The 18,436-nt window shown below is 41.0% G+C and overlaps 1 protein-coding gene across 3 annotated transcripts in view; it reads left to right on the forward strand.

Moving 5' to 3' along the window:
* Positions 1–450: 450 nt before the first annotated feature.
* The window catches only part of atp8a2 (ATPase phospholipid transporting 8A2), a 241,996-nt gene continuing 224,010 nt past the window's right edge, over positions 451–18,436 (forward strand). Inside the window, exons 1-3 of one of the 3 annotated variants that reach the window (XM_061239652.1) lie at positions 515–633; positions 15,269–15,353; positions 16,594–16,695. In XM_061239652.1, coding sequence (XP_061095636.1) covers positions 16,650–16,695 — 46 coding nt within the window. In that variant the 5' untranslated portion in view covers positions 515–633; positions 15,269–15,353; positions 16,594–16,649. Of the gene's footprint in view, positions 634–15,268; positions 15,354–16,593; positions 16,696–18,436 lie in introns of all 3 variants that reach the window. The other 2 variants (XM_061239651.1, XM_061239653.1) reach the window with 2 other exon arrangements.

The following is an 18,436-nucleotide window of genomic DNA, read 5'->3' on the forward strand; positions in this document are numbered from 1 at the left end:
ATTTGTTTCCCGTATGAATTTGGAATTATGGGATTGCAGAATCCTCCAAGATTCTAATTGTATTCAATACATGACATAAAAATGTATAAAAAATGTAAATCAAACTTTTTTCAGGAAAGACCAGTTCCATCTTGAAGAAGTGGTCTTCAAGACACTTCATCATCAAGGAAATTGTCATGTGATTAAGAACTGGCTAGGAGGGTCCCATTGCGCTCAGCAGCCATACTTTCATGATCACGTCTATTTTTTTCCCATTGAGTTCCATTTTCATTTCAATGCTTTAAACTGGTTTAAGCAGGGGTTTTTAATGTTATCCCTGGTTTTAATGTTGTGGCTGATCGGTGTATATGCATGTCTATGAGTCTGGTACTTTGAGTAACTGGCTTTTTCAGCTGAATTCATACCAGCAGAGGGCGATATTATTTCCGGTGCTGAGGTTGAGGAACGAAAGCTGGACCTTTGGTGGTGATGAGCGCTTTCCCAGCGCCCGCAGACTGCCGTCTCCCCCGCAATAGCCAGCTCTGCCCGTGAGCTTGGAGTATGCCAGCTTGTCCGCGTTGTCCCCTCGGTCCGACACAGACGTTTTCAATATGTATTTTAACAGACGGTCCAAGAAGATCCACAGCGAAGGAGGTAAGCGTAGCATTGAGGACAGAAGCACCGCGTTCGCGGTCTAACCGATTGGCAGCGGATTTAAAGTCAAATGTAGTTATTATAGGTTACCCATAGATTCTTTTAATAAGTAAACAAGTATTGAATGTTATGTCTGTGCAGTATTTGGCAGATAATTATTTGCATACAGAAACGAATATGAATGGCCGTCTTGTGTAGGTTGCGGAGCAGATGATGCTTCGCAAATTTCCTTGTTGCAGCGTTGTTGCTACGCATTGTTATTGCCAAGATCAATTTGGTGTGCCGCGGGATTGGCACGGGACGCAAGCGCAGGTGAACAGGACAGGAAATACAGACAAGGGCTGTAGTGAACCTGCTCATGCCTGCCGTATCTAATCGTAGTTTGCTTGACACAAGCTTGATCTAGACACCGTTAAACTATGTATTGTATTTTACACTGGCGCTGTGCAGACACTGGAAGATAAGCTGATGCAGAGCCACTAAGACTAGGCTAAGTGTGGATGCCATTGGCCAAACCTGTTCTTATGTTCTAAGTCCTTTGCTTGAGAGAGAGAGAGAGAGAGAGAGAGAGAGAGAGAGAGAGGATTCAACAAAACCACCAGGCCTGGTGTGAGCAAGCAGATACAGAACATGCACAGAGACATACCTTCACCCGCAGCATTGCAGCTCACAGACTGACATAAGCCTGACGGACGGTTGCGTAGCATTGCAGTTCACAGACAAATGTGCGCTTTATAGACCGTTGTGTAGAATTGCAGCTCACAGACAGACATACACCTGAAATACCCTTGTGTAGCATTGCAGGTCACTGACAGATTTAAACCTGGCATGCCGTTGTGTAGCATTGCTGTTCAAGGAGAGACGTAGGCCTATGGCTGACAGGCTGTTTCTGAAAAGTTGCGACATTCGACCTGAGGTCCGCGTTGTATAGGATACATTTATTCTGGAGCATTTCACATACATCGTAATTGCAAGGCACGATCACATGTCTCAAGCATGTTCATGTTGGCAAGCAGTGATTTAGCTATCGTTCTCATCCACCTGCTCATTTTCATTTTGTGTCGTTTTGCGCTCGCCAGCTCTACGTGGGCTGGCCACAGGTGTCAGAAGCCAAGGTTTCAGTGGGTATCTGAGGAGTGGGAAAATTCTTGTTCGCAGATAAAATTAGAATTCTTGGCCTATGTTGTGATAAAATAAATATGATTTTGATATGAAAAAGATTTTTTAAATATTGGAACTACTAGATGGCATTCTCATTGGTACACACCTAATGGCCTACACCTTATAGTAGAGTTAAGCAGTTTGCGATTTGTAATATTCAAATTAAACACTGCCGGCTAGAAGCCATGCATCCGTAATGAGTAAGCGGTGATACGAAATACAGTTGCTCCAAATGTAGCTGTAATTTGCTCCCATGTTATTTAACTACAGCCTACTCTGTAGCTGGCATCACATGCAACTTGTATGTTTACCGAGTGGCACCCTTTTCTGTAGAAACTTCACTTGACGCCTGTGTTGCGGCTCGGGAAACTGAATGAAATCAGTATAATATGTTGTCTTTTACTTTCGGTCGTTTATTCTATTGCATTGTCGAAATGCCCTATGTCGGTTGCGCAGAGCTGTCAGCTCTCACAAAAAGACGTTAAGAATACGCCTAAAGAACACTTTTTTTCTTAACTAAATCCCAGAGCGTTGACTGTGCACTGTGAAAGTGCACTTTCTTTTTCATTTGTAGAAGTGGTTTTAAAATAATCAAAGTTTACGACTTTAGGATGCAGATATGACCCATTCTATCATAATCAGTCGCGACGGCCAATTTAACATACATCGATGTTTATGTAAAAATGTTTATCTTGGGCTGTTTTAGGCTTTCATCTTCATTTTTTAAAACAATATCTTCGCTTTCATCATATATATATATATATATATATATATATATATATATATATATATATATAATCTTTTAAACACAAGATGGTAAAGTGAAAGTAACCCCAGGCTTGCGCATCGTTTGAAGGCGAGCCAGCTTGTCACGATTCACCAGTCACAAACTATGAGGCGCTGTCACAACAAATTTGAGCCGGACTCCAAAAATGTACTGGTCTCCGTGACGTAGTTACTGTTCAACAAGGAACGACGCCGCCTGCTAGCTGGAGTATGTGAAGATGAAGATTCTAAAATGACCTAATCCTTGCTTGGATAAACCAATTTGATCCGGGCTGCAAAAATGATTCAGGTGACGTACTTAAATTCTAAAATAGCTTACAGCTATACCAACGGTGGCAGCTAGACACTGGACTCTGTGAGGACAACATTCCAAAAATGGCCAATTAATTCGTCCGGCTATATTGGTCCTGTTCGCGTTTTAGTAGGCTACAGTGGGGCAAAAAAGTATTTAGTCAGCCACCAATTGTGCAAGTTCTCCCAATTAAAAAGATGAGAGGCCTGTAATTTTCATCATAGGTATGCCTCAACTATGAGAGACAAAATGAGAGAGAAAAAAAATCCAGAAAATCACATTGTCTGATTTTTAAAGAATTTATTTGCAAATTATGGTGGAAAATAAGTATTTGGTCAATAACAAAAGTTAATCTCAATACTTTGTTATATACCCTTTGTTGGCAATGACAGAGGTCAAACGTTTTCTGTAAGTTTTCACACACTGTTGCTGGTATTTTGGCCCATTCCTCCATGCAGATCTCCTCTAGAGCAGTGATGTTTTGGGGCTGTCGCTGGGCAACACGGACTTTCAACTCCCTCCAAAGATTTTCTATGGGGTTGAGATCTGGAGACTGGCTAGGCCACTCCAGGACCTTGAAATGCTTCTTACGAAGCCACTCCTTCGTTGCCCGGGCTGTGTGTTTGGGATCATTGTCATGCTGAAAGACCCAGCCACGTTTCATCTTCAATGCCCTTGCTGATGGAAGGAGGTTTTCACTCAAACTCTCACGATACATGGCCCCATTCATTCTTTCCTTTACACAGTCGTCCTGGTCCCTTTGCAGAAAAACAGCCTCAAAGCATGATGCCCCCCCATGCTTCACAGTAGGTATGGTGTTCTTTGGATGCAACTCAGCATTCTTTCTCCTCCAAACACGACAAGTTGAGTTTTTACCAAAAAGTTCTATTTTGGTTTCATCTGACCATATGACATTCTCCCAATCCTCTTCTGGATCATCCAAATGCTCTCTAGCAAATTTCAGACGGGCCTGGACATGTACTGGCTTAAGCAGAGGGACACGTCTGGCACTGCAGGATTTGAGTCCCTGGCGGCGTAGTGTGTTACTGATGGTAGCCTTTGTTACTTTGGTCCCAGCTCTCTGCAGGTCATTCACTAGGTCCCCCCGTGTGGTTCTGGGATTTTTGCTCACCGTTCTTGTGATCATTTTGACCCCACGGGGTGAGATCTTGCGTGCAGCCCCAGATCGAGGGAGATTATCAGTGGTCTTGTATGTCTTCCATTTTCTAATAATTGCTCCCACAGTTGATTTCTTCACACCAAGCTGCTTACCTATTGCAGATTCAGGCTTCCCAGCCTGGTGCAGGTCTACAATTTTGTTTCTGGTGTCCTTTGACAGCTCTTTGGTCTTGGCCATAGTGGAGTTTGGAGTGTGACTGTTTGAGGTTGTGGACAGGTGTCTGTTTTATACTGATAACTGATAACGAGTTCAAACAGGTGCCATTAATACAGGTAACGAGTGGAGGACAGAGGAGCCTCTTCAAGAAGAAGTTACAGGTCTGTGAGAGTCAGAAATCTTGCTTGTTTGTAGGTGACCAAATACTTATTTTACCGAGGAATTTACCAATTAATTCATTAAAAATCCTACAATGTGATTTTCTGGATTCTTTCCCCCCATTCTGACTCTCATAGTTGAAGTGTACCTATGATGAAAATTACAGGCCTCTCTCATCTTTTTAAGTGGGAGAACTTGCACAATTGGTGGCTGACTAAATACTTTTTTGCCCCACTGTAAATAACGGCTACACATTTAATTTACGCCCTGATTCCTGAATACGGATTAAAAGGTTTTTTTAACCGGAAAATCTGCGCGTTTACCTACGGAAATATAGCCTACAAATGATACGCGTAAACTATGCCTATGTAGGCTACTGTATGAGTGCAGTATGCGCCACATATCAGAAGATTTCGGAAGCAAATGGCTTTGACACAAAAGTGGTAAAAGAGCTAGCCTACATGCTATATTACAGAAAGTACTTCGCCTAGGTAAACTACGCTAGAGATAAACGCTTTTCTGTTAACTTTTCCACAGTAGCCTACTTTAAACAGTATAATTATGTCGAACCCAACTTTAGACTATTGAACTCTAGTCTAAGAACTGGAAGGACAATAATAGGAGTAATATAAATAGTCCACTTTATTGTTGAGCTTCAGCAAATGTAAGTCTGTTACACACCTTGATTTAGAGGCATATTGTAATGTTTCTGTATCTGTCCTGTGTGTATTTATGTTTATTCTTGTTATTTATTCATTTTTCATACATCCTCGGTTATTGTTTTCCATTACAGTTCTCATTTGTCATCCCCCGTTATGTCTGCGTCTGAATGTTTACCAGCCGAGTCACTCCCCTGTCTGCGTGTCCCACTATTCGGGTGTTTACGGTAGTTTCGGGTTTTCAAACATTCCTTCCAAAACTCGAGATTCTTATTTCCTGCTTTGTCTTGGTAGTTAAATGTTGTAAAGCACTATTCTTACTAACTACTACTAATCTAGGTATTGTACAGTACTAATCCGATTAATACACTTACTGTCTGTCTAACTAACAAACTAACAATCACTTTTATTGGGTAGTTTAGAAATATTCACGTAACTAATTCACTAACGCAATCTCTTAGTTTTTCTGCACTTTTCTATAACTCCGCCTCCCTATGCTATCCCTAATTACTCGCTTAGTTTCAGCGAAGTGTTTGCACCTGTCTGTGACTATCACTCTGTGACTGTCTTCAATCAATGCAAATGTCTACTCCCTAATCCGGAGCCGTATGTTTTACATGTTTGGTTACATGCATCCAGTCCCCGTTTTCGTCTCCCTCCCGTTATTATGTTATTACCCTATTATGTTTCCCCACCTGTTGTCTATTTGTTTAGCCCACCTTTTTCCCAGCCCCGCCTACATTGTCACCTCCCCTCAAGTATTTAAACCTCAGTCTCTGTTTGAACCAGTGTCAGAACGTTGATCAGTTTTAGTGCCGAATTCATCGTATGTCTAATTCTTGAGATTCCAGAAAGACACCCCTTCGCCTTTGATTTCTGAGCCTGCCTTACCCTCTTGTTTTGTTTGCCATTCTGATTTTCTGGTTTTTGATATTCTGCTTTGTTTACGGACTACGATTTTTGCCTACGCCCTTTTGTACTTTCGCCTTTTGATTTTCTTGATTTTTGACCTTCTTGCCTGTTTTTTCGACCATTCTTTTGCCTTCTGTTTTTGTATATATTGAGAGGTGGGTAGATGGAAGAGTATTCAGATGGTAGTATATTTAGAAACTTTGCTCAGGTATAAATTTTAAGAGAATGTACTCAAGTAGAAGAAAAAGTAGCCTTCCTAAAATTACTTCAGTAAGTAAAAAAAAAATTATCTTGTCAGAAAAATATTCAAGTACAAGTTCCTTATGTGGCCAATACACATTTTATTTGGAATCCTTTAACAGAAGAATACAATATTTTATATATAAATAATAGTGGAGTAGGACAGTATTCAAAGGGAATGCCTAAAACTTTTTTCAAATAAAAAGGAGGAGAAACAGTTTGGCACAAATTATTCATGTTAAAAAACCAAAAATACACTCAATATACATTGAAAATGCAACAAGTAGGCTATAGCAACATTTAAGAGAATAATCAGCAAAAACCTTGGTGTAAAATACAGTGAGCACCATAATTCATTGGACAGTGACATATTTTGTTATTTTGGTTCTGTTGATGTGCAGGCTGTCAGCTTTAATTTAAGGGTATTTTCATCCCGGGAAGATAACTGGAGATGCTCTGCCAGGCCTGAACTGCAGCCATCTTCAGTTCCTGCTTGTAACACCCCCTCCACCATGTTTAACAGATGAGGTGGTATGCTTTGGACCATTCGCATTTCCTTTTTTACGCCACACTTTCCATCACTGTGGTACATGTTAATCTCTCCTTTAGGCACTTTTTTAAAATTTATTTATTTTTTATCTCACCTTCCTGTTTTTCAGGCTTATCAGTTGCTTGCATCTTGTAGTGCCGGCGAATTTAAAGGGATAGGCTACTGTAGCAGAAGGTAGGCTTCAAATTGTTGATTCAAATAAAATTTGACGAAGTGTTGGCGAAGTGTCGCTGATGAAACCAAGAATAATATTGCCGACGGACAAATATATATTAATAGTCTTGTTCGTCTCATCAAGATTTGTTGTATGAAATAACACTAATATGCACGTGAATTGCATGTAGGAAATAAAAAGGAAGATGCTCTGCCAAAGAATGCATTAAGGAGACGAAATTCAAATATATAGAGGGAAAGGGGATAATTTATAGGGCAACAGAAATGCCAAAAACACTGGGATGTTGAGATACAGTGAAGACATTTCGATTCGTGAGAGAACTTTCGCAAGGGTTTGACATTTTATAGATATGTCTATAAAACCTATAAAACCAGCATTACATCCAATATAAGGGATTTAAGATATTTTATTTAAACTGTCGTTCGATTATATGAAATACTTGTTTTCTACTTGAACAATATTAGAAATTCTTTTAACATAGACATTAAAAAACTATTAATTTAACAAGTTTAAGAAACATACATGCATATAATATCTTCCTTTTTTCTAGTTTCTCCCCATATTTTTAAATGGTAAAATGGCATTAAGGAAAAGTTTATAAAGGAGATAAGAGTAATGGGAGCATTTATTTTTCAATTATTCCAATATGACACTTGTACATGCTTGTACATCAAAGGTGATGGAAAGATTTGAGTAATTAAAAAATACATTACTTTAACTTTTTGTGATATCCTTGTAACATCAATTATGCAACATAAATCAAATAAACATAATGAAAAAATGGCTGGGTATTGCTGTGGTTTGCCAAGGAGAATTAGATGTAGTATATTGTAGTACGTATTTCTTGTGCAAAGTGCAAAAGAGCATCATGCATGTATTTGCCCAATTCCTGATTTTCTCTGTTATTGCATATTTGTCACACTGAATTTCAGGTTTCAGGTCATTAAGCAAAAATGGAACCCAGTTTCACCTCAACTGTCTGGGCACGGTAATGAGAACAGTCAATTAGATGCGTGATTGACAGACCGTGCTCCCACTTTCCATAAATAGTTGTTTGGTACCATAGCTATTGCCATGATACGCTCTCATCTTTGGGGACTGAATTTTCACAAGTAGCTAACTAAGTATATCACCTATCGATAGCGAAGGTAAGGATGCTGACTTATCCAAAGATCATTTTTGCTAGTTAGCTAGCAAAGTTAACAAAAAAAAATAGAAGCGTGACGATAACATCCTTATGTAAACAAACTAGCTAGCTAACGTTATCGATAACGTCGCCTTGTTAAAGCAAACTAGTTAGCTAGATAAGGCGAAATTTATATCACCAAAAATAGTCAGTCCTTAAAAGGCAATCTACTTTTAAGTGAACCTAACGTTAGTGAAATATTTGCATTGTGTTGCCTTCCAGCTAGTGGCACAAACTGTGGGTCATGAATTATAGGGGAGGGATAAGGAGAGTGGTTATCCTTGTGTGACACACTACAGGGAACTACGGGGGGAACATTCTCAACCGGTTGAAAATAGGACGATAAATTTGAAATGCTTACTTCTCCAAAAGTAAAGAACCGACATACAAGTACTGTGCAAAAGTTTTAGGCAGGTGTGAACAAATGCTGTAAAATAAGAATGCTTTAGATAGAAATGTTAATAGTTTATTTTGATCAATTAACAAAATGCATGAACAGAAGACGTGAATGAACAGATCAAATCATTATTTGGTGTGACCAGCCTTCAAAACAGCATCAATTCTTCTCGGTATACTTGCACACAGTTTTTGAAGGAACTCGGCAGGTAGGCCAAACATCTTGGAGAACTAGCCACAGTTCTTCTGTGGATTTAGGCAGTCTCAAATGTAATCCCAGACAGACTCGATGATGTTGAGATCAGGGCTCTGTGGGGGCCTTACCATCACTTCCAGGACTCCTTGTTCTTCTTTACGCTGAAGATAGTTCTTAATGACACTGGCTGTACGCTTGGGGTCATTGTACTGCTGTAGAATACATTTGGGGCCAATCAGATGCCTCCCTGATGGTATTGCATGATGGATAAGTATCTGCCTGTACTTCTCAGCATTGAAGAGACCATTAATTCTGACCAAATCCCCAACTTCATTTGCAGAAATGCAGCCACCATGCTTCACTGTTGCCTGCACACACTCATTCTTGTACCGCTCTCCAGCCCTTTGGTGAACAAACTTCCTTCTGCTACAGCCAAATATTTCACATTTTGATTCATCAGTCCAGAGAACCTGCTGCCATTTTTCTGCACCCCAGTTCCTGTGTTTTCGTGCATATTTGCGTTACTTGGCCTTGTTTCCATGTCAGAGGTATGACTTTTTGGCCGCAATTCTTCCATGAAGACCACTTCTGACCAGACTTCTCCCCGCAGAAGATGGGTGTGCCTGGGTCCCATTGGTTTCTGCCAATTCTGTTGGCACTGCTGGACATCTTCCGATTGCGAAGGAAAGTAAGCATGATGTGCTTTTCATCTGCTGCAATAAGTTTCCATGGCTGATCACTGTGTCTACGGTCCTCAACGTTGCCCGTTTCTTTGTGCTTCTTCAACAGAGCTTGGACAGTACATTTGGAAACCCCTGTCTGCCTTGAAATTTCTGCCTGGGAGAGACCTTGCTGATGCAGTATAACTACTTTGTGTATTGTTGCTGTGCTCAGTCTTGCCATGGTGTTTGACTCCTGACATTAAATTGTCTTCAGCAACGTCACCTTGGAAGCAGAGTTTGGCTGTTCCTCACCCAGTTTTAACCCTGTTCTTCTGTTCATTCACTTCTTCTGTTCATTAAGCAAATAAGAAAGCATTATTTTTCCTCCTTTTTCTAACACTACCATAGCATTTCCATAAACCATATGTAATGAGAGAAAAATGTGGCAAAAAAAAAAGAAAAAAAAGTGGGATTTGAACCCCGGCCTCTCACTCATGCAAATTTGGTGAGGGGGGAGGTTTCACGTTTTAAGACTGTTCTATATTTTGATTGGAGTTGTGGTCAATCTACAGCAGTGGGGTTGTCGAATTTAATATTTGCCAAATTAACATGATTTTGCGGCACCACTGACTCAAAAACACGGTGGAGTAGGCTATGGCAAGCAACATTTTGAAGAAGAAAATCTGTAAAAACTTCAGTGTAAATATTTTGCATTAAACTTAGGTTCAGCAACTATGTGATACAATGTGCAACAAAAGCCCCATGACAAATATCTAGATGAGGGAAAACGATAGCGATCCTCTAAACGCAAGTTATAGACAAGTGTGATTCATCCAGAAAGGAGCATATTTCACAGCATATCACATTACTATGTTGTCTCTTAATTTTCTGAGCTAAATAAAGGCTTTCTTGATCCCATGGAATTGTTAGAGCCAGTATAAATCATGCAAGATAATTACAGAGCAAGTTGAGAAGTATCAGACTACAGCAAGTTGGGAAGATAAAATCTGACTTTCTTGCTATCTGCAACGTTACCTTTTCCACCAACGGCTGACCTTACAATGGCGGCATAGGCTATGTGACTGAAACATGTTGATGGATGTGAAATTAAAACAGCTGTGCTGCAAGCACACACCATAGATGGTAAATGGTTGCCATTTATATAGCGCCTTTATCCAAAGCGCTGTACAGTTGATGCTTCTCATTCACCCATTCATACACACACTCACACACACCAACTGGTTGGTTGCCATGCAAGGCACCAACCAGCTCATCAGGAGCATTTGGGGTTAGGTGTCTTGCTCAGGGACACTTTGAAACACCCAGGGTGGGATCAAACCCTCCCACTGCCAGACAACTGCTCTGAACTCTGAGCCACCCCTAGATGAGAGGCACATGGCTGAAAACACTCTTTGATCTGAATCAGAAATGTCACCTGTATTTTTATTGGCTTTGAACTAAATGAAATAAAAAAACAGCATGAGATGGGTTTTAAGGGGAAAATGACAATAAGAAATGACATTTTGTTTCAGTTTGACGAGTGGTATTGCCAGCTTTTGATACAAATAAGGGACCTCGTCAAAACAAGCTCAAACAACTGGATGGGATTGTGCTATTGCGGGCCGTGGCTGGGAGTTGAATAGCCTACCTAAACCAATTGTAAAATTAAAACGCAAGCTAGTGTCCTTGAATAATAGTAGACTAGCCATAAATGTTGAAACACTGATTGCTTGTTACATTTCCATGCAAATGAGCAACCAGGTTGTTATGTCTAGCTAATAGGCTACTGTGCCTTTATGATTAGTCGTACGATTGTTGTATCACCAGTATGCTTTATGCCAACGTTAAGAGAGAGTTGTGAGTCGGTTTTGTAAAGTAAAGCTCTTTGAAACAGAAAGCTCGGTCTGGTGTTTGTCTGAACCTAACTTTTGGTAAACAAGGATGGCTGATTTAGTTTTACTGCCCCAGCCTCCTTTTCTACCTGTTCACGGCAACCCAGCTGTTACTTGGGATAGATGGCTAACATTATTTGACGACTATTTGATTAGCTTTGGTGAAAGTGGATTTTCCAGACCCTAGAAAGTGCACACTTCTGCAGCTTGGACAGACAATGGATTTTTGCGAAACTCACAACGTAGTCAACGTATTTACTGTTTTGATGTTTTGAGAACCTGAAAGTTTGCTCAATATTACATTACAGAACATTGCGCTTTCAAGGTTTTAGAGGATGAAATTATAGTGGACCAGCTGATAGAGAGAACATCCTGCTCTCAGCTGAGAGAGATTATGTTAGGACCGGATTCCATAACATTAGCCGATGCAATAGTGATTGGAAAACAGCTAGAAAAGGCTCTAATGGAGGCCTGAAAGTTATCTTGTGCTGTGCAAGAGCCTGTGATTTCCTCCTCACAGGCTGTTCAGGCAGTGGCTCAGGACACAGCTGTGGACTGCGACAGTTTAGATGTACAAAAAATAAAGGTGTGCCAAGACAGAGTGTGTCCAAGTAATGTGGCAACTGTGGCTCTACTAAACATGTCACCAGAGACCAATCATGCCCTGTCCTGCCGTAATTGCAATAAGTTGAATCACTTGTCATTCTCCCCCTGCACAGTCCTCTACTGCTGCTATTCCCATCAATACAGTGCAGAGCCGCAGCCAGCATTCAGACATTGAAATTGCCGCGTGGGCGGAGCCCCCTTACCTCTCCTCATTGATATCACTAAATAAGTCTACCTCCAACCACTACTTCAGCCACATGCCCCTGGAAGTGGCAGCCAGCTCCCTGTTGGGCAATGGCCATGCCCCTATTTCTATTCTCGGAGTAGCCTGCCTTCCTGTGGAGTATAATCGCCAGTGTGCCCCAGACGCCAAGGTCTACGTCATGCAACAAGGAACTAACATTATGGTCTTTCCATATCTGTTCCATTCCCTGAACTTTACACTGACTGACACTGTGGGTCTACATGTCCTGCAAGTTGCCACCTCCTGGCCCGACCGTTACCTTGGCTGCAAAAAAATAATTCAGTGGTGGAGAGGGAGGCCCTCACTTGCCTATGGGCATATGAACACTGGCGTGTCTATTTGTACGGCAGAGCCTTCACTGTCCGCACGGACCATCAGCCATTGACTGCACTGCTAGCAACCTGGGGGTCGGGGAACAGACCTAACGCAGACTGAACAAGACGAGCCTGTCTGGAGGACAGGAAAACCTTCAGCTATGCACTCATCCAAAATCTCCTGACGGTCCAGGAGTCCCAAGTGCTACACCATAGGGGTGTCACCAGCTCTGCTCATGATCGGCTGGGAGCTAACTCAACTACTGGACTGCTTGAGAGCCAAGCCTGACCCTTCGCGTTGGAGCCCATGGCTCCAGAAAGCCAGATCTCAGGTCCGAAGCTCACAGGCCCAGATGAAACGGAGGTACAATGCCTCCCACAAAGTACAATCCCCTTGTCTGTCGGCAGGAGACTCGGTCAGAATCAAACATGTCCACCACCAGAACAACCTGTGGTCATACTGGTAGGAGCCTCGTCAGGATGATGGGACTCCTTGGCACTTGAACCCCCTGCACAGGGTTAGAGCCCCAACAAACCCAGTATTGTCAGTCTGGTTGTCGTACCGGCAATATGTTTTACTGAAATATTTAGAGATGAGTGGGTTTTGTTTAAGTAAAGCTGTTTTAAACAGAGAGCCCAGTCTGGTGTTTGTCTGAACCTAACAGATTTTTTGAAACACAGACAGTGTTTAAAAAAAGAAGCGCGCAATTGTCTACAGGTAGTCTATATTATTCCATGCCATTTCTCAGGTAGTGTCCATTAGTTACAATATCTGTTGTTCAGCGAGTAGCCAATTACTACTCAGCCTGTTACTGGAGATTTTTATTTGATTAAATGTAGCTGGTTAATCGAACCATGAAAATATTGAAAACAAAACAAAACAAAATGCTGTTGTTGTACTGATGAATATTATATGCATTTTATATTGAATGTTACAACTGATTGGTCAGGATCTCGCAATGGGTGCAGGTTCTTATTTGATGAAAGGTACCATGAGACTATGAAAAAGCATAAAGATTTTTTATCTATTGAGTTCCGTGAGTTCAGTTAAGAACTAATATAGCTACAAGAACACTGACAGCTGAAATGTGAATGCTTGGACCCTATGGAAGATACCAGCATGTGAGCAATTTAGTTATCACAGACACATCTATGGAAAGGCCAGTGTTCTGCTGATCCAACACATAGCAGTAGTAATTCATTCACCCATGCATTCCTTCAAAATTAAGTTTAATAATCTCTAAACTGGCGTTATTCATATATACAAAAATCCCTACATCGTACCTTTCCTGACTTTGCTTCCTGACCGTATAGGTTCAGAACACGAGCCTAGCCGAACTAGTTTTTAGAACGGTAGGCTAACTAGCTAGCTAACCAGAGCATCGTTCAGGAGATTAGTTCTAGATTGATGATTGATATTATAAAACAAAGGACACACTGTTCACGATGATACACTGGCAACCTGTAGCAAGTTTGTCAGGGACGAAACTGATTTTTATTTTATGTTTACCTGACAATAGAGCCATCTTGGTTTTTATCATTTTTTGTCAAACCATTTTAGTTTTATTAAATCATGCACCATTAGCTATATACCAAGTTTCAAGTGAGAAATCTGGGGGAAAATAAGCTAGCCATTGGAATTCCAGTAGGAATTTTACTAAATAAAAAATGGCGGGAAATCATCCCAGATGCATCTTTTTGGTCCAAGAGGTTTTTTTGTTCGTCTTGAGCCAAGGAATCTGAAAGCAAAATAAGTTAGCCCATACAGTTCAAGAGTTATAGGTCAAAATGAGTCGTGGCTTATTGTGGCACCACCATGAAATTGGTCTGTTGGTTGTCCGAATGCGCAAAAATGTACCATATTGCAAAGTTTCAACAAAAACGACCAGGAAGTTTGGCCAGAATTTACCAAAACAGCGGAAGAAGAAGAATAAAACGCACCTACACACCTGCAGTGCTTGTCCCCGGAAATATTTCCACAAAGCCAATCACAGATCTTATGTGGTTAATCCATTTAAAGTTACAACATAGCTTGTACGTTTCAAGCACCAGTATACTTGCATAGAAGGCTACAGTAGCCTGTAAAACATAAACCTGACATTGTGGCTCATGTTCAGACACTGATTAATATGTAACCAGCAACTTTGGGCAGCCTAAACAATATATCTGTACAAACAGGCTATAACAATGTACTATCCCAGAATCATGAGGTGTTGGATATCTGAATACCTTGTATACTGTATCTACAGTGCAGTGGCACAATTTATGTTCTTTTGGCTCTCTACTCCCAACACATTTGTTTTGAAATAAAATAATGGATATGTGCAGATTGACATCTTTAATTTAAGGGTATTTACATCCATATTGGGTGATCCATGTAGGAATTACATCCATTTTATCTCCCCATTTTATTGGACCGAAAGTAATTGGACAGTTGGCTTCTTGGCTGTTTCTGATTAGGCATGTGTACTCCACTGCATCCTTTGTGCCGATATAAGAAAACTTTCAGTATCTAGTCTTGATTCTCGTTTTTTTAGTTCTTTATTTGTGCCAATGACAGTCAAGGCCCTAAAATAGGGTTACCAAAATAAATAGTTTGAAACATCATTAAGAAGAAAGAGAGCACTGGAGAGCTCAGTAATTGCAGTTGGGCTGGTCGGCAAAGGAAGACCGCTACAGTTGATGATCAAAGAATTCTCACCACAATCAAGAAAAACACTCTGAAGGGGGTCAGCGTGGATTTGTCAGTGATTGTCCGCAGTTGACTACAAACAGATCTATAGAGGATACACTGCAGGATGAAAACCACTAGTTAACTGCAAAACTGGCTGGCCAAAATTTAACTACAGAATTCTGTCTTTGCGGACAGAAGAGACCAAGATTGACTTGATGGCAAGAGCAAAGTCTGGACCTCAGAGGAGATAAAGGACAATTACCATTACTTTTACAAGCAGGTAAGGCATACCGACGCCCTGATGGCAACAATGAAAATTCACATGCCAAGATGTGCTCTGAAAGATCCAGTATACTCTGTTTTCCTCAAAGTTTGTTGGTCATAAAAGGAGCCTGAGTCTCTGCTTAGTTCCAATAATCTTGGAGCAGAATATTATTCATATAACAGTTTTTATCATTCAGTGACAAGACATTGAACCAACAGATAAAAGAAAATGTTAAAATGCTTAAAAGAAAAGATTAATAAAAACAACGAATAATCATTGTACCAATGGAAAAAGAGATCTTCTACCCTCTGCTGGCCCTGTTTGACAATCCCTTCAGTGTGTACATCCCACTTAAGTTGGTTGTCGAACACTGCACCCAGATATTTGTACGAGTTAACAATTCCAACATTCTCCATGTATCTTACTCTATGATTAAATCCTGGAATCAGTTATCAGCTCCTTAGTTTTAGATACATTTAACAACAAAAAGTTGTCATTGCACCAATTTATAGAAGTTACAGGTGCTGGCTCACTTGTCTTCATTGATAATGTAACTGCTGCAGGAGCAGAATGAATCCTGAAGTGTTCAGAAGTATTAAATCTGTTCAACTTCAATCAAATAACTCCAAACTCATTGGACAGTGCTTCATCCCACAGCAAAGCAATGGTCCCAAACATACACCAAACATACGTCGGGCCTATGTCTCTGACTGTTACTTTTTAATCTGCCCCATAATGGCTTCCTTGACTGTCAAAATTAATCCAAAGTCAACAAGATGAGATAAGGCTTTCTTCTACCTGCACTAAGGAAGCGGTTGAATGAATGCACCTGACTAGTCAGAAAGAGCTGAGAAGCTAACTGTCCAATTACTTTTGGTCCCCTAAAATGGAGGGCTTGGGATGTAACTCGTACATGGATCGCCCAATATGGACAGCCTCAAATTCAAGATGACAGTCTAAGATTAATCATTTGCTGCCCTCTAGTGGCAACCATGGATTCTGACACCATGGCACTTTGACACCAAGGTATTTATTTTCAAGTGAACCATGTCAATGAACAACCCCCCCCCGCCACCCACACACACACACACACACACACACACTCATATACGCTCTCCGAAACTATTGGCCGGACACAAATTTCTCTCCTGCTTGAGTTCGTTGACAGACAGATAGAGGGTCACTTAGCCAGTAATATGCTGCAGCATTGGCATTTATTTCCTGTCTTGTTTGTTGTTCTCTCCTGCGGCCCCAGAGCAGTTAGTGTTGACCCCCCTTAGCCAGGATTCTGGGCATGGCGGGGACCCCACCATGGGGGAAAGGATGCACTCCCACCTCACAGTCAGCATTGAGAAAAGTGAGTCTCCCTGCAAGCTGGTGCCTCCTGTTGCTCGACCTGACATCTGCATGCTCCCCCTACTTTCTGCTGCATGTACTGTTTTCTGCATGGGCAAGATGGAACTATACACACATACAGTGGGCTCCAGAGTTATTGGCACCCTTGATTAATATTCACACAAAGTGCTATAAATTAAAAAATAATAGTTATTTACGTAAGCTTTATTTTCCAACATGCGTAAAGTAGTGCACTTTATTAATGATTCAGTGGAATGGAATCAACCAAAGTATAACATTTTTCTGAAGATGGTTGAGATTGACCTTTTACCATTTGTAAGAAGTCAATTTCAACCATCTTCTCTCAATTGGAGCACAGTCAATCAAAGGTCCTGTTGAACTAACAATGCCACAGTTATGTGGAATATGTGCACCCTCAGTTGTTTTAGTTTTTTACAATATAACACCTGATTGCAACAATCATTTTGTTTATCTATTGAATATACAGTGGTGTGAAAAAGTGTTTGCCCCCTTCCTGATTTCTTATTTTTTTGCATGTTTGTCCAACAAAAGTAAACACAAAAGTAAACACAAAATGCAGTTTTTATTATTAAGGGAGAAAAAAAATCCAAACCTACATGGCCCTGTGTGAAAAAGTGATTGCCCCCCCGTTAAAACATAACTGTGGTTTATCAAACCTGAGTTCAATTTCTCTAGCCACACCCAGGCCTGATTACTGCCATACCTGTTCTCAATCAAGAAATCATTTAAATAGGACCTGCCTGACAAAGTGAAGTAGACCAAATGATCCTCAAAGGCTAGACATCATGCCGAGATCTAAAGAAATTCAGGAACAAATGACAAAGAAAGTAATTGAGATCTATCAGTCTGGAAAAGGTTATAAAGCCATTTCTAAAGCTTTGGGACTCCAGCGAACCACAGTGAGAGCCATTATCCACAAATGGCGAAAACATGGAACAGTGGTGAACCTTCCCAGGAGTGGCCGGCCGACCAAAATTACCCCAAGAGCGCAGCGACGACTCATCCAAGAGGTCGCAAAAGACCCCACAACAACATCCAAAGAACTGCAGGCCTCACTTGCCTCAGTTAAGGTCAGTGTTCATGACTCCACCATAAGAAAGAGACTGGGCAAAAATGGCCTGCATGGCAGAGTTCCAAGACAAAACCACTGCTGAGCAAAAAGAACATTAAGGCTTGTCTCAATTTTGCCAGAAAACATCTTGATGATCCCCAAGACTTTTGGGAAAATACTCTGTGGTCTGACGAGACAAAAGTAGAATTTTTTGGAAGGTGTGTGTCCCATTACATCTGGCGTAAAAGTAACACCGCATTTCAGAAAAAGAACATCATACCAACAGTAAAATATGGTGGTGGTAGTGTGATGGTCTGGGGCTGTTTTGCTGCTTCAGGACCTGGAAGACTTGCTGTGATGAATGGAACCATGAATTCTGCTGTCTACCAAAAAATCCTGAAGGAGAATGTCCGGCCATCTGTTCGTGACCTCAAGCTGAAACGAACTTGGGTTCTGCAGCAGGACAATGATCCAAAACACACCAGCAAGTCCACCTCTGAATGGCTGAAGAAAAACAAAATGAAGACTGGCCTAGTCAAAGTCCTGACCTGAATCCTATTGAGATGCTGTGGCATGACCTTAAAAAGGCGGTTCATGCTTGAAAACCCTCCAATGTGGCTGAATTGCAACAATTCTGCAAAGATGAGTGGGCCAAAATTCCTCCACAGCG

The sequence above is a fragment of the Conger conger genome, chromosome 4 (genome assembly GCF_963514075.1).
Source record: "Conger conger chromosome 4, fConCon1.1, whole genome shotgun sequence".
NCBI classification, from domain to species: Eukaryota; Metazoa; Chordata; class Actinopteri; order Anguilliformes; family Congridae; genus Conger; species Conger conger.